At 60.8% G+C, this 23,896-nt stretch overlaps 1 protein-coding gene across 1 annotated transcript in view; it reads left to right on the plus strand.

Moving 5' to 3' along the window:
• Positions 1–23,002, plus strand: part of AGO2 (argonaute RISC catalytic component 2) — a 36,812-nt gene extending 13,810 nt beyond the window's left edge. Inside the window, exons 2-19 of the mRNA XM_056110923.1 lie at positions 4,885–5,077; positions 12,177–12,297; positions 14,129–14,310; positions 14,921–15,057; positions 15,458–15,592; positions 15,925–16,012; positions 16,361–16,508; positions 16,717–16,836; positions 16,912–17,034; positions 17,765–17,898; positions 17,986–18,170; positions 18,787–18,946; positions 19,409–19,499; positions 19,871–20,065; positions 20,441–20,575; positions 20,664–20,765; positions 21,448–21,647; positions 21,746–23,002. Coding sequence (XP_055966898.1) covers positions 4,885–5,077; positions 12,177–12,297; positions 14,129–14,310; positions 14,921–15,057; positions 15,458–15,592; positions 15,925–16,012; positions 16,361–16,508; positions 16,717–16,836; positions 16,912–17,034; positions 17,765–17,898; positions 17,986–18,170; positions 18,787–18,946; positions 19,409–19,499; positions 19,871–20,065; positions 20,441–20,575; positions 20,664–20,765; positions 21,448–21,647; positions 21,746–21,854 — 2,558 coding nt within the window. The 3' untranslated portion in view covers positions 21,855–23,002. The remainder of the gene's footprint in view (positions 1–4,884; positions 5,078–12,176; positions 12,298–14,128; positions 14,311–14,920; positions 15,058–15,457; positions 15,593–15,924; positions 16,013–16,360; positions 16,509–16,716; positions 16,837–16,911; positions 17,035–17,764; positions 17,899–17,985; positions 18,171–18,786; positions 18,947–19,408; positions 19,500–19,870; positions 20,066–20,440; positions 20,576–20,663; positions 20,766–21,447; positions 21,648–21,745) is intronic.
• The last annotated feature ends 894 nt before the right edge of the window (positions 23,003–23,896 follow it).

A 23,896-nucleotide genomic window follows, 5' to 3' on the forward strand; every position in this document is an offset into this window, starting at 1 on the left:
TGCTGCGGCCCACGTGGATCTGCTGCAGCCTGGGCGCCTCTGCCTGGCCCCAGCAGACCCAGGCAGACCTGTGTGTGGGCCGCCGCCCTCGCGGGCAGCCCCGGCTCAGCTTCTGAAATCAGTTGCACTATTTTGGGGCTCTGACTCACTCAGCCACAAAGCGGATGAGGTGGTGGCAGCCATCCCCAGGGCAACCCGCTTCCCTGGGGTCCCAACCTGCTCCCCAGGAGCCCACAAGGAAGAAGTGGGTGTCCCAGGACTAGCATGTCTGCGACCTTTACCATCTGACTCTGGGAGAACAGGGTCACCTCCGAACACGGGCCCCTCTGTTCCGCACTGCTCGGACCCTGATTTGCTGGCAGGGGGGAAGCAAGGCTGGGCTGTTGTCTGTCCCTTCTTCTGTCCCAGACTTCTCCGGGGCCTCGGGCTCCTGTTCCCGCTCTGCTCAGTTTTCCTTCCTCACCATCCTTAGAAATTTGGGGTGCTCCCAAGCATTATGCTGGCAGTTTGGCGGCATGGAGGGGCCCTGAGGAGGTTGTGTCCAGGCCCCACGGCCACAGTCCAGCTCTGAACGCGAGCTGGGTATGTTGAGGGTCCCCTGCTCTCTGTCCCGCGAATGGGATCCAAAGGATCGGGCTGGGGGAGGCCTCTGTCCTCTCTGGCTCCAGAAGCAGGACGTGGCTATGCGGCTTCCCCGAGGGTTGATGTGCTCGGATTCTGTAAGGGGTGTGTGCATGTCCTCCGCATCTTGGTCTGGGCTCCAAGAGGGTCCAGTGCCCGTGTCCACACGCTACCAGGAGCCAGTAGGCCAGGGAGCCTCACTCTGGGCCCCTCCTGCTGCCCTGTGGCTCTGCCACCATGTGCCAGTGCGGGAAGGGCCAGCGCTCTCCTCACGCAGACAGGCTAGGGGGGTGGCCGGCCGGAAGAGCCTCCCTTCTGGGAAGTCTGCTATTTCCATCCTCCCCCCACGCGCCCCGAGAGGGAGCCCCACACTACGGTGGCGGTGGCTGTGTCCCCAGCCCCCACTGCTGCCGCTGGCTCTGTCTGCGATGACTCACAGTTCCTCGGCCCCTCCGTTTCCAAGGCAACTTGTGGCTGCCAGTCTGTGATTTCCGACCGATCTCCTGCGGGTGGTGGGGCTGACGGTGTGAGCTGACGCCTGTTGCGTGGACACACCCCGGTGCAGCCCCTGTGGGTGGGGGCCCTGGTGGGCAGGCCCAGTGTTACGTAGCAGGAAATTCCTTGTACCCGGGGCTCTGGCTGGGCGGAAGCGGAGCCTCCAGGTAGAGCTGCGTGGCCCAGGCGCGCTTCACTCCCTCCTGGAGTGGAGGTAATGCTGCCAGTGCTGTCAGGGCGCCTGATTCCTGATCCCCAACTTGCGGGTGGCTGCTCGCTAGACTGCCTGTGAGACCTGTGAGCCCGGGAGCACCGGTTGTCATGGCAATGGGTAAATGGTGCGCTCACGTGACCGCGGTGGAGGGCAACGTTGGAGATCGCCCTTGGGGCCTGGGCCTACCGGGCAGGTGGGAGCCGGGCAGCTTTTTTGACCCCCGTCCCCTCTGGGCTACGGACCCCTTTGTGGCTCTGGTGGCTCCCTTTCTGGAACTGTGGGTTTCAGGACAGATTAGAGGGCTGGAGGGAGGGGAGCACTGCTGCCGCACAGGGCCCACGGCAGCCAAGCCACACACGCATCCAGGCGCCTTTGGGCCTCTGTGGGCTTCGCCTCGGCTTCAGGTGGGAAAGGAAGACTTCGCCCAGCTGGAGCGTGGGTTTGGCCGGGTACCCCGTTTCCTGCCTCCTCTGTCCCTGGGCTTCTGCTGGTGACTCCCCTCCTCCTTTCTATATTGGGCCACACCCAGCTGTACTTGGGGCCCACTCCTGGCTCTGGACTAAGGGCTCCCCTGGGTCGATTGCCCTTCCCGCTGAGCACCTCCTCCACCTCCTGCAGACTTATTTTCCCTGAGAAGACATATTTCAAATGGTTTTTAATTTCTTTATCACTGGCTTGCCATTTTGTGGAATTTCAGGGGCTCAAGTTTAAGTCCCAGCAAACGTCCAGGACTCACGGAACCTACTGCAAAGCTCCAGGACTGCCCGCCCCAAGATCTCTCTGGCCACAAAAGGGGGTTTGGGCCACCTGGGCAGTGCCCTGGCCCTACTCCTGGCAGGGCCCAGGGACCTGTGCACTACCTTGGTCCTAGTTTTGTTTAATTTTTGGGGGGATGTAGGGGGCACCCAGGAGTGCTGGGGGTCCCCAGGCCAGGCCTTGAAGTGGGGAGAGGAGATGCATCCTGTGCCGTGGGCAGGCCGGCCACACGTGGGCAGGACCACAGCACTGGGGTCCCTCTCATCTGTCCCACTGTCTCTGTACTGTCCTTGTGCTCTCGAGATGCGGGTGTGGAGGCCTCCAAGGGAACACAGGCAGCTGCCTCGTGGGTGCGGGAGTCTGGGGCAGGGACATCTCTGGGGATCCTTGAGTGGGAGAAACCCAAGTGGGAGGGAGAGGGGAGGAGGGAGAGGAGAGAAGGGAAGAAGGAGAGGAAAGATGGGGGAGGAGGTGGAATGCGCATGTGTCCTGAGCAGTGGGGGTGGGGGTGGAGTTGGGCGTCTTTGGTCTGAATTTTCAGGAACCCCAGGAGCCCAGCCTGGCTGGTCTGCGCTGCTTCCTGAGCGGGAGGGAACCCCTCTCAGCCCTCCTGCTCCCCACCACCATCATGGAGCCAAGGCAGCCTCTGCCTGTATGTCCTGCATCCGGGAGCTGTGTCTGTCTGTCTGACCTTCTCTACTGGCTGCTGCCACACCTGCTTGGGGACCCTGGGCTGCATGCTGGGGCCGGGGGCAGGGCTCATGCAGCCTTGCCCTGGGACTGACCCTCCACCTCCCCCCAACACTGTGGGTTTCCTTAGGGGGCTGCCCTTACTCCAAAGCCTGAGAAACCCCACAGCTATTGTGACTGCCGTTCTCTGCCTGGAGCAGAGGTGCCGGACTGGACCCCACAGGGCTGACCGCCACCGCACGGAAAGGGTGGTGGTTCTGCCTCCTGTGGAGGGGATGGGAGAGTGGCCAGGTGGGGCAGGTGTCTCTCCAGGCCTTGCAGCACCTGGACTTTTCCTTGAAGTGGGAGAGCTGTGGGGGGCGGGGCAGCAGGAGGGATTGGGCCTGATCCTGTTGCCTCGCCTGTCTTCTGATGGGCTGATGCTCTGCCCCCTCCTGCCTCCTGTACCTTTGTGTGTGCGCGTACAGACCAGCACACACGGACACGAACACACACACATACACAAGCCTGTGGGTGCACACATAGTCCGGCATGAGTGCACATGTACACACACACAAGCCTATAGGTACACACATGCACACTCACTCAACGAACACACTCAAGCTTGCAGGTGCACATGCAGACCAGCGTGTGCATGCTTAGTGTGGGTCCTGCCTGGCCCCGGGCCGGGAGTCTGACAGGTGCCTGTGGTTTTTGATCCCACGGCCCAGAAGTGAGCTGGGCCGAGCTGTTCTCCGTGGCAGAGGTGGTCGTGCCTGAACTCGGCCTTGCTTGTTTTCGTGGCTTCCCCTCACGTACTGGAGATGTGGCTGGGCGCGCCTCTAGCTTCCCAACAGGTGTGTGCAATTGACCAGCAGTGGACACACTCTGAGAAACGGCCCAGGCTCCTGGGTGGGGGGGGGCAGGCAGTATGACGTGGTCACTGGAGAAAGCGGGCCGTGGGGTCTGCACTTTTGCTCAGCAGTGGCCCAGTACCCCAGCCCCAGAAGCTGCTTGGAGACCTCCGAGAGCTGCGAGCCACCTCAGGGTCTTGCTCCTGCATGGGGCAGGAGTGGGCATTTCCTGGGACCCCGACACCTGTTATCGTGGCCCCAGAGCCAGGAGGTTGCACTTCCTGGATTGGAGGGGCATCCCTGAGAACGGGGCTGTGTGTTGTGAGAGGGTGCCTCCTTTTCTTGTTTTGTTTGGGGGGCCACACCCAGGGATGCACTGGGGTCATTCTTTGCTCTGAGCTCGGGGTTCAGTCCTAATGCTGCTTAGGCGACCCCATAGGGTGTGAAGATCGAACCCAGGTTGGTTGCTTGCAAGGCAAATGTTCTATCCTCTGTACTATCTCTCCAGCCCCCAGAACATCAAAATTGGGGAGGATTTAGGGGGGAAAAAGCATTTGTACAAAAATGAAGTCTTAGGGAAGAATGTTTAGTGGTATCTCCTGGAGCAGTTGGGAGTTTCCAGAAGATGTCAGTTGGGATCGCTGCGAGGGAAGCTGGCACGTGTACTCCATGGCCTCTGGGAAAGCGGCAGCTCCACTGAGGCAGCTGTGGGGACAATTGGGGCCCTTCCAGTCCCCCAGCACCCCCACCCTTGTTGGAGATTGGGTCTGGAGCAGGGCATGGGGACCTAAACGACCCCTTCTGAACCCTTCCGTGTGGCTTCCAAGAGCCGTGGAAGTGGGCACTGGGTGGTCTCAAACTAAACTTTCATGTACCCTGATCTGGCTACGTGGGGACCAGTAGGCGGATGTACATCGGAAATGGCAGGGTCCAAAGGTGGCTTCTAGGGTATATGGATGCTGGGAACCCACCGATTGGGGGTAGAGTGAGAGCAGCATGCGCGCGCGCGTGTGTGTGTGTGTGTGTGTGTGTGTGTGTGTGTGTGTGTGTGTGTGTCTTCAGGAGCAGTGCAGTACGCTGCAGGGGGAGCAGGTTCTCTAAGGGGCCATAGGCGTTTGGCTTGCCATGGAGGAGCTCCAGGGTCCTGGTTGGTGGGAGAGGCTACATGGACCCCTGTCCCCACGTGTGGGCTGAGCAGGTCAGGACAGCATGAGTTCTGTTTTCTGGGGGCCACACCTGGGCCCTCTGACAGCCTCTCTCTTTCTGCTGTTGCAGTGCTCACGCCTCCAGCGCCGCCACCTCCCATCCAAGGATATGCCTTCAAGCCGCCGCCCAGACCCGACTTCGGGACCTCCGGGAGAACAATCAAACTGCAGGCCAACTTCTTTGAAATGGACATTCCCAAAATCGACATCTACCATTATGAACTGGATATCAAGCCTGAGAAGTGCCCAAGGAGAGTGAACAGGTATGCCTCCCGGGGCTGACCATGCTGGTCCCTCTGAGCAGTCTTTCTGCCGGGAACAGAGGACACGAGCCGTCGGGCTTGTCTGTGTCTCCCTGCTGGCCTCGGCCTTGTGTGTGTCAGAGCCACTCTTCCTGGCGGGGACAGTTTGTTGAGCTGAGTGTTTCACCGTTTGTCTCCCTCGGCCCTGAGCTGTCTCGGCTCTGTCATTTCATTCTGAACAAGGTGGGGGAACTGTGTGGTTCCGGGCTTCGGTTTCTCCTGGTCTGGACTGACGCCTCCGGCCTGATATGTCCTTAAGATGTCTGCAGCAAGTCCCTGCTGGGCCACATCCACTAGACTGAGGCTCTCCTTCCTTCCGGTGTGGGGTCCAGACCGCGGGTGCTCGGGTGTGCTGGTGGGGCTTCTTCTCATTCCCGAGGGCTGCATCCCCTTCTCCGTGTCGAAGGCTTCCCGTATAATCATGTGGAAATCAGACCCAGGGGAGATTACAGGGGTTAAGAGAGATTACATGTGGCCACCTGGGTTCCAGCTGTGGCCCCAAACCAACCAAACCAACCCTCTGTTCAAATCCCACCTCTGAAATTGAGACTGTCACGCAGGGTGCCTTTGGAAACCTCTGCCTGCCTGAGGGATACACGGGCATGCACGCACACTCACATCACGTCCACGCATGCCTCCTGTCCTCAGCCAGCCCAGGCCGGCCAGCTGCCCCCGGCCTTGCATCTTTGCCTGCTGCTCTAGGCCCCTCTGGCGCTTCACTGGCACTTTCTGGCAGGAAACCCCGGTGGCTTTGGTGTGGGTTTGGGCCAGACCGGCATCCCCGGGCCTGCTCCTCTGTGTCCAGGTCTCTGGGCAGTGTTTTCATTTGCCTGCTCCTGGAGGGGGCGCTGGTTGCCGACGAGGAGGAGCTCTTTGCCCATCAGTGTGTGTTGAAGCTCTGGCAGGACCGAACCGTTGAGCTGGGCGCTGTTTCTGAGCTGGGTGTGCCTCTCAGTACTGGCACGCACGCTTGGTGCTACTTCATGCTTTCACTTGGCTCGCAAGGTGTGAATACCGTGTGGTGGAGGAGCACCCTGGCCGCCTCGTCCCTGGTTGCCGGACGTGCTTGGTGTTCATTGGTTGTCTCTCTGCTGTCAGACAGTGGCAGGCCAAGGGCGTTTGCCCTCCCTGTGCAGAGAATCCTTGCCGTTGGGTGTTGAGTTCTGGCAGATGTCTTTTCTGCACCGTTGAGGTGTGGTGAAGTTGCTCTCCCCGCATCTACGCACCATTTCTGTGGTGTATCACATTGGATTTCATTTTGGATGCTAGTTCAGACTGAATCCGAGTGACATGCCCTTCAGTCACACCCCGTGGTCAGTGTCACTGGGTGGGATCCGAGCAGTGTGCCTATGACCTCAGGGACGCTTCTTCTGTCTGCCAAGGTCCCACTGGAGGTTGGACTCATGTCGATGTCTTCCTGGCATGTGTCTGAGTGTGGGCATGGTGTGGTCCAGTGTCTGACAGAGTGTCGGCCTCTTCAGGTCTGTGACATCGGGTGCGGTGGCTTTCCTTTGTACAGGGAGAGCCCTGTTGGTCTCCTCCTGCTTACTGGGGATGTGTGTGCTGTTCATCCCTTCTTGCCATTGTGACCGTTGTCGGTGCTGGTAGTCACCCCATGCCCGATTGACCCCCCCCCTCCCATTTTTGCCTCTATTTTTTTTATTGTTTTTCCCTCTTCCACTTTGAGTCAAAATCATCTACTTTATTTTTCATTTTTGCCGGGCTTGGATCACAGCTGCCAGTCCGCAGGCTGTTTCTGAGTGCTTGGGAGTGACCCCTGGTGGTGCTCAGGACCATACGGCTGTGCTGGGAGTTTGTACCGGGCTGAGTGGGATGTGAGGCCTTCGTCCCTGTCTCTCTCTCCAACCCTAGATCATTTATTTAAACCTTTGGTTTTCAATTCTGTTTCCTTAACTCTGTGACTTTTCCTCTGTGCCGGACTTTACCTGTCGCTCACAGATTTTAATGTATTTTAATTCCTTTGCAGCTTAAAATATTTCCTCATTCTGTTTTCGGTGCATTCTTTAAGAAGCAGCCTCCTATGTCTTTCACTGAGGATTTTTTTGAAAAACCCAGACCCACCGGGCTGTGGGCTTCAGGCCTCTCCCGGGGTGCTCCCTGTGGTGCGGGGTTGAGCCCTGCGTGTGCCTGACATGTGTTCGGTCCCATCTGTGGCCTCCCCCTCTTCGCAGGCAGCTGCTCATTCAGGTGGCTCTGAGGTGTGAGACTCAGCAGCACCTGGCGAGGGGCCATTTCTCACTCATGCATCTGAGAGTCGGGGCATCGGGTGACCCGGTCTCCAGCTCTTTGTGACCCGGAAGTGATGTGGATTTCCCTGCCTTTCCCTGGCCTTTCCTCTCAGCTCTGCCTTGGTCTTAGAGCTCTGTCGAGGTGTCAGTGTCTACACTTGCTGTGTCTTCACCAAAAGTGGGACCTGTTACCCTTGGGAAGTGACCTCCGTCTGGTAGTTCTTCCTGTGCAGAACTTTTAGATCATTAATAAGCCTGATAAATAGCCTCATTCTTCCTGTTTGTTTTCTATGCTTACATCTATGTGGTTCATGTGTGTCTTTGGTGAATCATAAAATTGGCATTTTACCAAGCCTGACAGTTTGTCTTTGTTTTCCGTGTCGGGGATGGAACCCATGGTTTCATACACAAGACATGTTCTCTTCACTGAACCCCTCAGCTCGGTTTCTTGTATCTGGAGTGTTGGTTTCTTTTGAATATTATCTCTGGGGGCTGGAGAGGTAGGGAAAGTGGGGAAGGCACCAGCCTTGCCTGCGGCTGACCTGGGTTTGATCCCAAGTACCTTAGATGTCCCCGGACGCTGCCAGCTATGGCCCAAAAGCCCAAGCAATAAAATCTGTGGTTGAATTATTTTCCAATTTGGGGCCATACCCAGTATGGTGTTGGGGGGCCTCCCCTGGCTCTGTGCTCAAGAGTGGTTCCTGGTACTGCTAGAGAACCAGGCAGTGCCCTGCAGGGACTGGCCTTGGGCTGCCTGCATGCAGAGCCTGGGGTCTGCCCCTGAGCCGGCCGCCTCTTCTCCCTGCCCGTTTCTTGTCCACAGATCTGTTTGTTTTCCGTTCTGGTTTCTGTCCCTTTCCCCCTGGGCCATCAGCTGTTCTTCAGGGCGTGGTATTCCCTGGTCATCCTTGCTCTGATTTCGATGCTTGCTCCACGCTTGCGACACGTCCCTTGGCTCAGCAGTCTGGCTGGCATTGCTGCTTGCCTTCAGGTGAGGCGAGGGATCCCGTCCTGCTCGATTCACTCGTCACTCAGTCCTGCTGCTGTGCTTGCTGTGCGTGTGCGCCGAGCCCGTGGCATGACATCGCCTTTAGAAGAAGCGAGGCGGGGGGCGGATCCTCTGTTGGCCTTCTCCTTCCCGTAGCGGTGCCAGGTGTCAGATGGTTGAGTGGCGCCAGCTGAAGCCTCTCCTTTGTCCGTGCCAGCAGTAACGGGGTCTGTCAGCGTCCTTTGTTGGGGGCCATACTCGGCAGGGCTCAGGAATTACTCCTGGCTTTGTGCTCAGAGATGACTCCTGGTGTGCTCGGGGAACCAGATGGGTGCTGGGGATCATCTCAGGACCTGGGTTGCGTGTGTGCCAGGGAAGCGCTGGCTGCTACGTATCTCCTGCCCTGTGTAGCATTTGGAAGGTCTGCTGCTTCCTTCTCGCTCTTTCCTTCTTGCTGTTTCTTTGTGATGGTCTCCCACACAGTGCTCAGAAGGCCCGAGGCCCTCTGCTGGTCAGCACTCAGCCCTCGTCTCTCAGAAGCCCTTTAACTAGTTGTGGGTCGTGACGGGTCCCGGTCCTGAGCACCTGGGTGCTGCCTTCTGCCGCCTCGTGTCACACGTGTCACCTGAGCTCCCGGGTCACTCATGTCCTCTCCCCACCAAGCCCCTTTCCTGACCAGGCAGTGAGGGTCTGAATTTTCAGGATACTCATACACGCAGGCACAGTACTGCCCCTCTCCACACACCGGTGCTTTCATACACTCCAGTTGCAGTTGAACCCCAAGACCCCCCTCCTCCCACCCTGCTTGCCCTGTTTTGGGTTGCCGAGCTCGCTGGGGCCTGCACCCCTTCAGCAGTATCATGGCTGTGGTGTGGCTGGCATCACATGTGGCGCGGGGCCAACAGGTGGCCACGACTGAGCTCAGGGCTCGTGGCTGCCCCCTTGCAGCAGGCTTCCTCGTCCGAGCACGCCTCTGGGTGTGACCATCTGTCCAGCCACATGTGTGCTCACTTCTGGGGACGCTGTGTGGCAGGTACAGTGACCCTTCCTGGCTTCCCGAGGGCAGACGCCCTGAGGACTGGGTTCTGGGCCCTCCACGGGGACACACTGTGCCAGAGTCAGGACCCGAGTTTCTGCATGTGACAGTGGCCTGACTCTGGGAGTCCTGAGAGTCCTGGTAGAGGGGGGGCGGCAGCGGCAGCCACCCTGTATGCGAGGGAGGACCAGCACAAGGGCCACGCGTGCTGCCACATAGAGCCCAGCACAAATCCCTGAGTGTCTCCAGGGCCAGAGGACCTGGGGAGGGCCCTGCCCGCGGTGAGGAGGGATAACAAAGCAGAAGCCTGAGAGGCAGCATCACCATCCCTGGCCTGCAATCTAGGCTGATGTGACACCCCAGAGACACACCCCATGCCCTTCTCTAGGGACCGCCCACCGTGAGAGGACTCTGAGTCCAGCTGGGCAGGAACTGGACTCCCTCACGGGAAGCCTCGACACCCCACAGACCCCAAGTTTCCCACGCACCTGGGTGAGAAAGCGCTGGGGAACCCTGCAAGGGCAGAGGTGCGCAGATGGCCACTAATGGTGACATGGCGAATCCTGGGACTGGGACCAGAGACCAGCAGGAGAGATGATCAGAGGGCAGAGGACGCGAGCTGAGAGGGACCCAGAGACCAGCACAGCAAAGAAACAGGGAAAGTTGTGTGGCCCCACCTGTGCCACACAGGGGCAGTGCCCTCCACTCGGGAGCCATCAGTGCCCTGTGCCAGCTGAGGGTCTGCCCGTGCCAGGTGATGGTGGGGACTGTCAGGTCAGCGGAGACTGTGCCAGGTGATAGTGGGGACCATTTCAGGCAAGACTTTTGGCGTGTGCGCAGCCAGGGGGCTCACTAGGAACTCGCCTCCCAGCCTTTCCTGCCTTCCTTTTCTGAGGCTGGACTGGGCCCAGGAACCCCAGGTGCCATCCAGCCCCTGGCGAGAACAGTGTGGAGGTGACAATGGGCACTGAGAGTGGTGAGTGGCCATGTGTTATCTGTATTTTGTCACAGTTTACAGTTTTAAAAGTTTAATTGGGATTGATTCCAAGTCTCAGTTAAAGCTTGCTGGGACTTGGAATCCTTGTGTGCTAGTGGAAGGTTCATCCCCTTTTCCTTTCTTTGCTTTTGGACCCTCCTGGCAGTCCTGGGGGCTCTGGCTCAGCACTGCCGCACCTTGCGCCCTCGACCCCCCTATGCAGAGACCGAGAGCACTGTTCTTGCTCACCGTGCCTCAGGGGGCACTCCGGCCTGCCCTTGTAAGGTTAGGTGCCGGTTGGGGTACATCTTAATTCTGTCCACGGCAGCGAAGTTCTCTGAGTCTTTGGGCAGGATTCCCCTGCGGAGAATTGAGTGTCCGCGCCTCCACAATGTGGCGCTTCTCTTGGAACTTCAGTGCCCAAGTCAAGGGCCTGCATGTGCCGCTTAGAGGGTGGCCCCTAGCTTGAGTGCTCTGCCCTGTCCCCCGTACTCTGTCCTCTGCAGGGGCCGTTTCCTTCCCTGCTCAGCTGGACGCCCCTCTCCCTGCAGCCCTGGCTTCCATCCCTGACACCGGAATCAAAGAACAAGCTCACAGGTGGCACAGCACAGTTGAGAGATCAAAGTTCAGTTTGCCTGGATTCCAGCTGGCTGGTTTTTGCCATCCCTTCCCTGTTCTGTTTTTTGTTTGCAGGAAGGCAAATCTTTATCCGGGCAAGACAGCCATGTGCCCAGGACTGTGACAGAAACACAGCCTGCTTTGGTGGTGAACCAGGCATCCCTGCTTTCCATGTATTTAAGTTTCGAGTTTTAAACAATTTTTCTCAAAAGATTCCCCTCTCTTTGACTTTCGGTCTCCATTTTTTCTTCCTACTTCCGTGAACCCTCTTAGAGTCCACCTGAAGCCTCACTGTGGAGAGAACCGCCAGTCAGCAAGAAGATAGCAGCTAGTCTCTGTTCCAAAAAATGTCCTCACTCAGGTTCTCACATCCTGTGGCTTTAGGTCTCAGAAAGCCCGAAGCCCATGTCCTGTCAGCCACTAGGGTCCTGCCTTGTTCGTGCCCTGGCCTGTCCGTCACCATAGCCTGCAGCTTCATCTCACATCCTGGGGTTTGTTTTGAGATGAGCTTCACTAGACTCACGTGGTGAATTGGGGCACCCCTCTCTGCCCCCCTTCAGCTTGCTTTCTGGGGGTAATTGTCCTGTGGTGCATGCAGGACCCAGAGGAGCCATCTGAGGACAGAGTCCTTCTAGCTGTAGGGGGAGGCCAAAGGTGGCAGGCTGGGAGGAATCCTGGTCTCGAGGCCCGGCACAGCCTGTCCAGGGACTCCTATCTCCTGCTTGGGAACCCCAGAGGCCATTGAACTACCACCTCATGGGGGTCGTCTGGCGGGGCACACAGGAGGGCCCCCAGCTTTCCTTAGTGCAGGAAAGGACAGACACAGTCCCAGTCCCTGGGGCTGGAACGAGCTGAACGGGCTGAACGGGCTGAACACAGGTTCTGCACGCAGGGACCCAGGGTCCAGCCGCATGGCGGGCATGTGGGCCTTCCCCACACTCTCCTGACTGAGCCCATCGTGGGCCTGTGGACCTTCCCCACACTCTCCCGACAGACTGAGCCCCACATTCCTTATGGGAGCGTGTGGGCGTTCTCTAGCTCTCCTGACTGAACCCCTTGTAATGGTAGTGTGCCTGGCCATTTGGCTCCTTAGAGAGGAAGGTGGGATGTGGCCAAAAGGAACAGCGGCCTTAGGTTGCTCAGCGCCAGGGCAGAGTGAGGCCTGGCTTCGCTGATGTTCTGTCTCATTTCAGGGAAATCGTGGAGCATATGGTCCAGCACTTTAAAACTCAGATCTTCGGGGATCGGAAGCCAGTGTTTGATGGAAGGAAGAACCTCTACACGGCCATGCCGCTGCCCATCGGCAGAGACAAGGTGAGGGCCGCACGCGCCTCCCAGGCCCACGGGGCACTGCTGGTATTTCCCGTGACACACCCACACGCCCCCTCTCCCTGAGGGAAGGGCCTGGGACCCCGCAAGGGTGAGTGGCTGAGAGGTGTGGCTGCAGCACCCGCGGCTCCTGGTCTTCCCCGTCGAGCCTCTGTGTGCCCAGACTTGTCACTTGTGGCACACTCTTGCCCCAAGCAGCCTTTTGGCTGATAACGACTCCCACCTCAGAGGCCTCGGCCCGCGCTTTCCAGAGAGCCAGGAGCCGCCCACCTAGTGCTCGTTCCCCGCCACCAGGCACTGGGGCTCCGGTGCCCGGCTGATAGCGCGGGCGTTAGAGCGGAGGCTGCGATAAGGGCCCCTCCCACCGCTCTCGGGGACTCAAGATAAGGGTGGGCACAACAGGCAGTGTCCAGGGGGTGACTAGGGTGCGAGTGGGCCAGCTGGAGTGCGTCCTTTGATCTTGCGTGCGTGTGTTCAGGGCTGGTGTGCTCTTCAGAGAGCCAGGTGCCATCGTCCTTCACACTGGGGCGCACCATGTCCTCACTGCCCTCTGCTCGGTGGCAGCGGAGGACCCCACTTAGGGCCACACAATGAGAGACCACCCCAGGAACAGCGTTTCCGCTCCAGCATCCTCCTTCCGCCAGCTCTGGGGCTGTGCTCAGAAGCAGCCTGCCAGGTGTCCCCGCTGCCCGGCACCAGCCCCTGCATGGCCAGGGTTCAAGTCCTTTATCCCACGGACACATGGCAGCTCCTGCTCAGTGTTGTGGTCTGGCTCTGTCACCCTCTGCCTGCTTGCCGGGGTACCTGGTGGGGTCAGAGCTTCGTTCTGTTGGCCTAGGAACCTGCCCTGTGGGGTTCAGGAAGAGACAGTCCTTTGGGGTCCCCTTAGCCCTGTGTCCCCGACCAGGTCCCCCTTCCTGTCCCTACAGGCTGCTTTGTCAGGTGATTGAAGGATTCTGCAGGGCTGGTAGCGGGGGGTGCCGTTCTGCATGTCCTTCCCCGAGGGCAGCGGCCATTTGGGCCATACTGGACAGGGGTGGAGTGGTGGCTGCCCCCCAAGACCATGGTCACCCTGGCTACGAGCATGCAGGTGGCACCGGAGAGGCCGGCATGTCCCCCACGGATGGCATGGTGGGGGTGCTCCCCAGCGTTGTGGCTTCTACGCAAGTTCGTGTGAGCGGCTGGGGGCTGAGTGCAGCATGGCGCTGGGCGCAGGGGAGGCCGTGCAGGAGCAGGAGGAAGAGTGGGGAGCGGCCTGGGTCTCGGCCCACAGGACGCCTCACGGGAACCGCTGGCTCTGAAGCACCAGCACGGGGTTGGTCATGGTGCAGACGTCAGTAGCCATGTGATGTTGGGAACGTAGGGCGAGCTGAGCGCCACACAGAGGCCGCCAGTGGCGTCGTAAATTAGTCCTAGGTGTGCTTTCGAAACGGGGACAGTTGCCACACAGGAGGCCGTGGCCAGCATGCGGGCACTGGAAGTGAGCCCAGCGCCAGCTGATGATCGCGAGCCAGAGCAGAGGCACAGCGTGCCCGCTGCCAACCCCATGACCACCTGCTTGGCTCACGATCTGTTGGGCCGCAACCCCCGTCTCAGCAGGGCACCATGGACAAGGGGAGGGGCCAGAATGACTCTTGCCCCATGGCCTCCCCAGCAGGCTCAGTGGACTTCTCTCTGGGAGCTTCCTCTCTCCTGGGCATCAGGCGGTGGCTACGGCCCAGCTTTGTTGTGGTCTGCAGCGAGCCGTGCAGGGGGAGGGGGCAGGCGGGTCGCTGCTGCCTGCGTTCTGGTAGCTGACCAAGCGCCTGGCCCGCAGGTGGAGCTGGAGGTGACGCTGCCGGGGGAGGGCAAGGACCGCATCTTCAAGGTGTCCATCAAGTGGGTGTCCTGCGTGAGCCTGCAGGCGCTGCACGATGCACTTTCGGGGCGGCTGCCCAGCGTCCCTTTCGAGACCATCCAGGCCCTGGACGTGGTCATGAGGCATTTGCCATCCATGAGGTAAGGCCCGCACCGGGGGTTGGGGCCATGGTCTCATTGGGGTCACGGTGCGGGCTGCAGCCAGGGCTGACTTTGGGCTCCTTTCTGGACTCACTGGGATCCTCAAACCCTGGACGGAGGGCCCAGGGGCTTCTCACCTGATGGCGCACAGCGGGACCATGACCCCCCCGGGAGCTCCTCACCCAATAGAAAAGGTTCTCAGAAAATGGGCTTCAAGGAGCAGGACAGACCCCAGCCTTCGGTCCCGCTCCGGGGCTGCTGGGTGGGCTGCAGCCCCGTCTCCCTTCCCTGGCCTGGGCCCAGCCCGAGCTGTTGACGGAGGGTAATGCTGCATACAGACCTTCTAGAAAGGGCTGCTGCGAGGTCAGGGTCTCTGGTTTTGTTTTGGAGTGACTCAGCAGTGTCTGAGGGACCAAGGCTCCCGCGTGCACGCCAGCCCCCAGCGCCTGCCTGCCGCAGCACCCGCTGGCCCTTCCTGGGTTCCCCGTTCTTGGGGCGGGAGGAGAAAGTGGTGTTGGTCCTGCTGGTGTGGAGCAGGGGGAGGTGGTGGCGGCCCCGGGGTGGCATGAGGCGCGTGCTCCTGGGCCCAGGCAGCGCTGGCTCCTTGCAGGTACACGCCCGTGGGCCGCTCCTTCTTCACCGCCTCCGAAGGCTGCTCCAACCCGTTGGGCGGGGGCCGCGAGGTCTGGTTCGGCTTCCACCAGTCGGTGCGGCCATCCCTGTGGAAGATGATGCTCAATATCGACGGTGAGTCCTGGGGAGGGAGGGCACGGACGGACGGATGGACCAGGCCGGCACTGGCTGCTTCTGCCCAGGGCAGGGATCTCCTCTTTCTCAGGCCTTCTGGCTACGCAGGTCCATGTAGCTCAGTCTCGGGCCAGCAGGGCCAGCCATTCTGTCCCCACGCCGCGTGTCTTTCCCCAGCCATGTGTCACCTCCCTGTCACACTATCCCCACGCCATGTCACCTCTGTCACAGTCTCGACGCCACAAGTCACCTCCCTGCCACACTGTCCCCATGCCACATCACCTCTCTGTCATACTGTCCCCCACACCCCATCACCTCCTCGTCACTGTCCCATGCCACATGCTATCTCTGTCACGCTGTCCTGCGTCACGTATCACCATTTGTCTCTTCTTACTTGCAGTCTCTGCCACTGCATTCTACAAGGCCCAGCCAGTAATCGAGTTTGTGTGTGAAGTCTTGGATTTTAAAAGTATCGAAGAGCAACAGAAACCTCTGACAGATTCCCAAAGGGTGAAGTTTACCAAAGAAATCAAAGGTTCGGGGTCACCGTCCTCCACTTCGGGGTCTGGAATGGGTGGGAGTGTCCCTGGCAGAACTGAGCCCACTTCTCGGGCCCCCCTTAGGGAGAGCTGATAGCACCGTGCAGGATGTGACCATATGGACCTGGGATAGAGCCTAGGCAGTATCCGTGCTCAGAACTTTCTAGACCTAGGTGCCTGTGTCCGCATACCTGGAGAGGCTGTGCCCACTCAGTGTGGCCTTCTGCCTCTGAGCTACTGGGCTCAGCTGTCCCCACTGCAGGAGGCCTTGCTGGTGGGGAGAGGGGGGACCCTGGGAAGGCCAGGCTGGCTGACCGCCATGTCTCAGGCCTGAAGGTGGAGATCACACACTGTGGGCAGATGAAGAGGAAGTACCGCGTCTGCAACGTGACCCGGCGGCCCGCCAGCCACCAGACGTAAGGCCCCCCCCCACATGCTCCTGGGGCGTCTCCCGGGCCACACCTTAGGAAGGGGAGTCGGGGATCCCGCTAGTGGGTGGGGTATGACTCTTACCCCATGCTCCTTTCCCTAATGCACATTGCTTGCCCCAGCATGCAGCAGGGCCGGCTGAGGGGCGGGGAGGTTCACCTGGGGAGGGGGAGGGAGGGCAGGCCCACGTGGGTGGGCTCAGGAGCCCCGGAGCCAAGAAGTGGCCTCTGCGTGCCTGTGCCATAGCCATTGCAGGCCCTGCGGGTGCACCTGCCCTGGTCTCGGCCCTGCCTGCTGTTCTGGCCTGGGCCAGTCTAAGCCGTGTCCGTCCCCAGGTTCCCGCTGCAGCAGGAGAGTGGGCAGACCGTGGAGTGCACCGTGGCCCAGTACTTCAAGGACAGACACAAGCTGGTCCTGCGCTACCCCCACCTCCCGTGTCTGCAGGTCGGCCAGGAGCAGAAGCACACCTACCTCCCTCTCGAGGCGAGTCACAGCGCTGCCCGCCGCCCTGCATCCGCATCGTCGGCCCCTGCTCCAGGCCCGGAGCGCTAACGTGGGCACTCGTGCCTGTCAGCACGTAGCCTCAGGGACCCTGCGGCTGGTCCACTCCCTGACCCTCGTCTGGGGGTCAGGAGAGGTGAGTGGGGGGCGCGCACTCGGTCTGCAGAACTGATGAGGCCTGTGCCCACAGGTGTGCAACATCGTGGCTGGGCAGCGCTGCATCAAGAAGCTGACGGACAATCAGACCTCAACCATGATCAGGGCGACCGCCCGCTCCGCGCCCGACCGCCAGGAGGAGATCAGCAAGCTGGTGAGTGCAAGGGCCCGGGAGCCCACGCACGGCACCCCGAACGCTCCTCTGACCCCACCACCGCCTCTCCCCTAGATGCGCAGCGCCAGCTTCAACACGGACCCATACGTGCGTGAGTTTGGAATCATGGTCAAGGATGAGATGACCGACGTGACTGGCCGCGTCCTGCAGCCTCCTTCCATCCTCTACGGGGGCCGGGTAGGTGCTGGGGCCCAGGGACGAGGGGCCGTTTCCACACATGGCTCGGCTTTCCTCGCTGCTCTGCTCTGCAGAGATCGGCTGACAGGCCTAGCAGTGGTCACTCTTTGCTTTTTCCCTATGACCTCTGGGGGGGTGGGGTGGGCTGGGCCTTTCAGAGGTTCCTGGGTCCAGGCCGTGCGCCCAGTGGGAAGCTCATTAGTGTCCTCTCCAGCTCAGCCCCTCCTCAGCTGATCTGACTGCAGGGCCTCGGGCAGCAGTGGGACCAGCTGAGCAGAGAACAGTGGCCCCCACCTGCCCTGCACACACACACGCACACGCACACGCACACTACTCACACACACGCACCCCACCAGGGATAGGGCCAAAACCGTGGGTAGATGAGCTTTTTACAGCAGATGCTTTCCCGTCACTTCAGAGGATCTTCTCTTCCTCCCAGCTACCTGGACTATGGGGCCCTGGGATCTCTCTTCCGTCCATCTGTCCCCCCGCTCTTCCCACACCCCTTCTCCCCATCCTTCTCCTCCATCTTCTTCGCCCTGCACCCATCGCTGCCGCCTCTCCCCCACCCCTGGCTGTCCACCTTGTCACCTGCTTCCCTGGGTGTCTGGCGGCTCCGGGCTGGCAGAGCCTCAGCAGCCCCTTCTGGTCTGGGTCCATCCCTGCCAAGAGGGAAACCGAGTCAGAGGAACATGGTCTGGAGTTCCACTCCCTTCTCGTCCGTCTGCAGAACAAAGCAATCGCCACACCTGTGCAGGGGGTCTGGGACATGCGCAACAAACAGTTCCATACAGGCATCGAGATCAAAGTGTGGGCCATCGCCTGCTTTGCACCCCAACGCCAGTGCACGGAGGTGCACCTCAAGTAAGGGGGCAGCTGAAGGAGGGGGAGCTGGGGTAAGGGGCAGGGCCTGCTGGGGGGTGCCTGCCCTCACCGTACCTCTGCTCCCAGGTCCTTCACCGAGCAGCTCCGGAAGATCTCCAGGGACGCAGGGATGCCCATCCAGGGGCAGCCTTGCTTCTGCAAGTACGCCCAGGGCGCTGACAGCGTGGAGCCCATGTTCCGGCACCTGAAGAACACCTATGCCGGCCTGCAGCTGGTGGTGGTCATCCTGCCGGGCAAGACCCCTGTCTACGGTAGGCGGCAGCCTCTGTCTGGGATAGTGGCTCAATTCCCAGCGTGTCGTGATGGCACAGCGTCCCCCTGGGGCGGCCAGGCCTTCCCCTCTAGTACTGGGCTCTTTTTCGGGGGCCGTGGGTCAGACTCGCACCCGCACACGATTGGGGGTGCCAGTGTGTGTTCTTAGAATCCCGTTTCTGGCCAGCGGCCACACTGCCATGCTTACCCAGCAGAGCGCCAACAAGTCCCTCCCTGCGCTCCAGTACCTGTGTGCTGCTGGCTGACCCCTGCCCGCACCCTTGATTCCCTGTGCCTTGAGTGCCCCTGCTCCCTAATCCCTGTCCCTGTGCTCCCTGATCCCCGTGTTCCCCGGTCTTCCCTGCTCCCTGCTCCCCGTGCTCCCCGGTCTCCCCTGCTCCCTGATCTCCGTGCTCCCCTGTTCCCTGATCCTATGTTTCTTGATCCTTCGTCATCCCGGATCTCCCGTATTTTCACCCCTGTGTTCCCGAGCCTGCCCTGTGACTGTCCCTGCCCGTCCCTTTCGCCCTTGCCGTGGGCCTTGTGGTGGATCTGGGTGACAGGCCAGAGCTGCCATGTCCCAGCAGTGAGGACAGCCACACCCTGTGCCTGCAGCTGAGGTCAAGCGCGTGGGGGACACGGTGCTGGGCATGGCCACACAGTGTGTGCAGATGAAGAATGTGCAGAGGACCACACCCCAGACGCTGTCCAACCTCTGCCTGAAGATCAATGTCAAGCTGGGCGGCGTCAACAACATCCTGCTTCCCCAGGGCAGGTGTGTGGGGAGGGGCAGAGGTGTGAGTTCCTGAGCTCCAGGCCTGCTGCTCTGAAGGACGGGTCTGAGGGGGGAGGGCCCAGCATGGGGATGGCAGGAGGAGCGGGGCAGGGTGGCCCCTTGGGGTTACGGGTGCTCTGAGCCAGGTCTCTGCTGGTGGGGGTCATCGCAGCATCTCTTTCCCCACCTCCACTGTTGGTCGGAGGCCATGGGGGGCTGAGAGCCGGAAGCTGCGTCTGCCCCGGGAGTGCTTTGGTATAGGGGGCTCCTGCTGGGCCCCCCTGCACAGGCCATCGGTGGACCCTTGGCTTTGAGGGTGACCCCTTGCGGCTCTGATCTGGGCTCACCCACCCCTCCCCACCCTGCCTTTTCCAAGCTCAGGCCTCCTGGAGGGCTGGAGGCCCTGGTGTGTGCCCTGAGCCAGCTTCGCCCCTGCTGACACCACTCCCCTCGTCCCTGCAGGCCTCCAGTGTTCCAGCAGCCCGTCATCTTCCTCGGGGCTGATGTCACACACCCCCCTGCTGGTGATGGCAAGAAACCCTCCATTGCAGCTGTGAGTGTCACACTTTCAGGCTGGGGCAGATCCAGGGCCATTCTGCAGGTGACAGTGGCCAGGCAGTCCCTCGTGGCTGCACACATGGAGACTGGGGGACCGGTGCCTGGACGTTCCCACTCACGGCAGCCAACGTGTGGTGTGGTCTGGCGAGAGTCGCTCAGGGCTGTGTCGTCAGCTGCTGGCTCTGCCCCCCGTGCCCCCTCCAACCCTGGCAGACCACTGGTCACCTGACAGCTTGGGCCTGGCCTTGGGCCACTGACCTGAGACTCACATCTCTGCACTTTGGGACTCTGACCATGGGGGTGTCTGGGCACACCTGATTCTGTGAGCCCGTCAACCCCTGCTGAATGTCCGGGCCTGCTCCGCAGGTCGTGGGCAGCATGGATGCCCACCCCAACCGCTACTGTGCCACTGTGCGGGTGCAGCAGCACCGGCAAGAAATCATCCAGGACCTGGCGGCCATGGTGCGGGAGCTGCTCATCCAGTTCTACAAGTCCACACGCTTCAAGCCCACCCGCATCATCTTCTACCGTGATGGCGTGTCCGAGGGCCAGTTCCAGCAGGTCAGCCTCTCTGTGCAAGTCTGGGTGGCCAGGCCCCGGGACTGACCAACAGCAGATGGCCACACAGGGTCCCAGTGAGGCACCAGGCGGCCCCAGGAGCAAGTGCGGGTTGGAGTCTGGGCTGCACGCCCCGCTGCGTGCTCTTAGGCAGCCCTGACGCCCCAGTTGAAGCTGTGTGAGGTCAGTGTCCACGGAGAACATTTCAGACTCTGCTTGTGTCCACCATCTGCCCTGCTAGCACTGGCTCACATGGAAGGAAGGGGCTCCCCCTGTAAGACTCTGCCAGGCTCTTTGCCGAGTCTGTGGCATGTCTCGTGGTCAGCGTGGTGGGTTGGAGGGGTGCAGGCGGCCTTGAACTCGGTGTCCCGCCCACAGGTGCTGCACCATGAGTTGCTGGCCATCCGCGAGGCGTGCATCAAGCTGGAGAAAGACTACCAGCCGGGCATCACCTTCATCGTGGTGCAGAAGAGGCACCACACGCGGCTCTTCTGCACTGACAAGAACGAGCGGGTGAGTGGCACAGTGGGCTCTCAGCCTCAGTCCTCACCGGGAGCAGAGGTGGCGGCGGTGCTGACCCTTCCTGTACTGGTTTTTGCAGGTGGGGAAAAGTGGGAACATCCCAGCAGGCACCACTGTGGACACAAAGATCACCCACCCCACCGAGTTTGACTTCTACCTGTGCAGCCACGCTGGCATCCAGGTGAGGCGCTCGGGCACAGGGAATGGCGGGCTGGGGCCTGGGGGCGCCGAACGCCAGGGATCTGGAGGTTCCTACGGAAGAAAGGAGCTCCTCCTGTTAGGCACGCAGGACTGCCAGGCTCTTGGCAGAGTCTGTGGCATTTCCGATGGCGAGACCGCACACTGCCCCCGGTGACTCCGCAGGAAAAACTGCTCCATCCTACTGGAGATCGTTTCTCACCTTTCACCAGTTGTGAAGTCCCATGGGAAACAGTGTCTCTGGCTGATGGCCAGGGGCGGCTTTCAGATGCGGCTGCTTCTGTGTTTGCCTTCTCGACCACATTGCCGTGCTCAGTGGCTGTCCTGATGCTGTGTCAGGGGACCCTGCTGTGTGGAGCAGAGCCCTCAGGCACTCTCAGTCTGGGTTTCACGGACTTTTTGTTTGGTTTTTGTTTTTGCTTGGGGGGGGGGCGCCTCTCCTGGTGGGCTTGGGAACTACCTGCAGTACCCAGGGTGGAACCCAGGTCTGCCGCGGGCACGGCAAGCCAGCGCCTCCCCCCATTCTGTGTCAGTTCTGCTGCTGGTTCCTGCCGCACCGCGTGACCGCCTCTGACCATCCAGTCCCCTCGGCTGCTACTGCCCCCTGCCTCCCGTGCCTTGCAGGCCGTGCTGAGCCTCTCTGCTCCCCTCTGCTCTGCTCGCAGGGAACCAGCAGGCCTTCCCACTACCATGTGCTCTGGGATGACAATCGCTTCTCTTCGGACGAGCTGCAGATCCTCACCTACCAGCTGTGTCACACCTACGTGCGCTGCACGCGCTCGGTGTCCATCCCAGCACCCGCCTACTACGCCCACCTGGTGGCCTTTCGGGCCAGGTACCACCTGGTGGACAAAGAACACGATAGGTGAGTGGCCTGCTCCTGCAAGCCCCGGGCCGACCTAGCCCCCCAGCCGGCCGAGGGCACTGCATTCACTCTGCGGCCATCTCTGCTTGTGTCTGCAGTGCTGAAGGAAGCCATACCTCCGGGCAGAGCAACGGCCGAGACCATCAGGCGCTGGCCAAGGCCGTGCAGGTCCACCAGGACACGCTGCGCACCATGTACTTCGCTTGACTGTTGACATGTTTACGATTGTGCACCAGTTGGATTCACATGAGACCAGCTACACTCAGACCAACAGAGGCCCACCCCTTCCGTGCAGCCCGCGGGAACATGAGGCGTCGTCGGCTTCGCTAGATTCGCCATTTCCAGATTGCCTTCCGTCCCCGATTTCAGACTTGGATTTGGAACTGCAGCCTGTGTGAGACCCACTGCCTAGGAAGTATGGTTTGCCAAAATCTCTAAGCTGCTTGTTAACACAGAGTCCCGTGTTCCCGAACATCTCCCAGAACCAGTCTATGAACTCAGGGCTTTAAAACATTTTTAATTTATTTGGTTATTCGATGTACTCGTTTCTAACACACGATTCTCTATGGAAGGGATGGGCTCGAACTAGCCGTGAGCACTCTGAGAGGGAGCCACCCACCGCACGGGTGGTTTTAAAGCCTTGAGCCTCCCGGTTCCAAGTGACCGAGCGTGCTCCTTCCCGGGCTGCCCCAGCCCCTTGGCCGCCCCCACCCGCCCTGGGCAAAGAGCCAGGAGCAAGCAGAGGTGGGCGGTGTGCGTTTACACTCGTGGGCCCAGAGAGATTGGCAGGCAAGTGCCATTTTGGTAGAGATTTATGTAAAACAAAACAAAAAAAGAGCAAAGACAGAATGCCGGCGGTCTGATCGCGGGCTCGCCTCTAGGACTGTGATGTTTATTCCCAAAGTTTCTGAAGAATACGGGTCTGTGGGATGGACACAGTACAATCCTCTCTCACTGCGTGTCTGTGACGTGAAGAAAGTAGATACCTGGTTTGCAGTATTACTGGGATAGGTAGAAACTTTTTCATTTTGGGACTACGGGGTGCTTCTTCCTGTTACCTGTTCAGCGTGTCAGAGTATTAGTGGGGCGGGGGGCGGTGCCACCCCGTGGCCCCCGGTGCTGGCGAGCGGGAGCCTGTGTGTCTCCAGGGGTGCTGCGGCCCGTACCTCCCTCCCAGGGCGCCACCCCACCCCGCCCCGTAGGACCCCCACCCGACGAAGCACAAATTGGGTGTGCTGACCCTCCCGTCCTGGACCGGGTTCCGTGAGGGGCACCCCTCCCCGGTGGAAGGGTGGATGCACTGAGACAGACACGGGGCTGCCCGCTGTGGAAGCAGTTGCACCAAGGGAGCGGCTGGCTCACTCGGCTCCGTGCACACCACAGGGCCCCGGGGGCTCCTCCTGTGCTGCTTCGTGCTGGCAGTTCCCTCCCTCTCCCTCCCCCCCCCGCCCTGCCCTGCCCTGCCCGCTGCCCAGGCTGTCTCACTCCCTGGGGAGTGGGGCGCAGAGTGGCTCTTGGTCCCATGGGTCTGTCTTGCTGTCCCTTTGTCGCGGCCCCCAGGCGCTCGCTGAGGAGGGCCCCCCCCCCCACTCTGCTCCATCTGATTGGCCCGGTGCTGAGCTCGAAGTCTTTAGGAGAGGTTTCCTTCAGAAGGGGAGCGGGGCAGGGCACGCAGACGGAGCCTGCGTGCTGCCCGCCTTCGTACCTGTCCGGTGGTTCAGAATCCAAATGGCTGTAGTTAGTTTCTCAGGTAAATACTCGTTTCCCAAATTTCCACCAGTCCCGTCACTAGGCTCGACCCTGAGACGCGTCACACCTCGGTGCAGCAGGCTCGGGCCTCGCCCTGTCCGTCTGCTTCCACGCTTGCTGGCCCCACCACGATGCTCGGACTCGCCCATCCCCCGCTGCCCCCCTCGAAGCTCGACCCCCTTCCCCCACACTGTCCAGTCAGGTGTGCCTTGCTTGAAGCAAACTGAATGTGAACTTGGGGTGTAGAATCCGGTGCTCTGGCTGTGCCCAGCGCGTTCCCTCTCGGAAGATGAAGGCTTCTCCGCGTCCCCCCCCCCCCCCCCCGCCCCGCTCGCCCCGCCCCCACCCCCCGGTCTGTGGGTGCCTCTCAGAGGCTCCGGGTGGGCCTTCTCGGCTCAGAGCCGTGCCACTGTGCTGTGGGGCAGCTCTCCCAGGTGACGGTGTTGTGGCCGGGGGCTCGGATGTGCCCTGCCCTGCCCGCTGGCGTGTTTCTGGGGGGG

The sequence above is a fragment of the Sorex fumeus genome, unplaced genomic scaffold (genome assembly GCF_029834395.1).
Source record: "Sorex fumeus unplaced genomic scaffold, SorFum_2.1 ptg000011l, whole genome shotgun sequence".
In the NCBI taxonomy this organism is placed as follows: Eukaryota; Metazoa; Chordata; class Mammalia; order Eulipotyphla; family Soricidae; genus Sorex; species Sorex fumeus.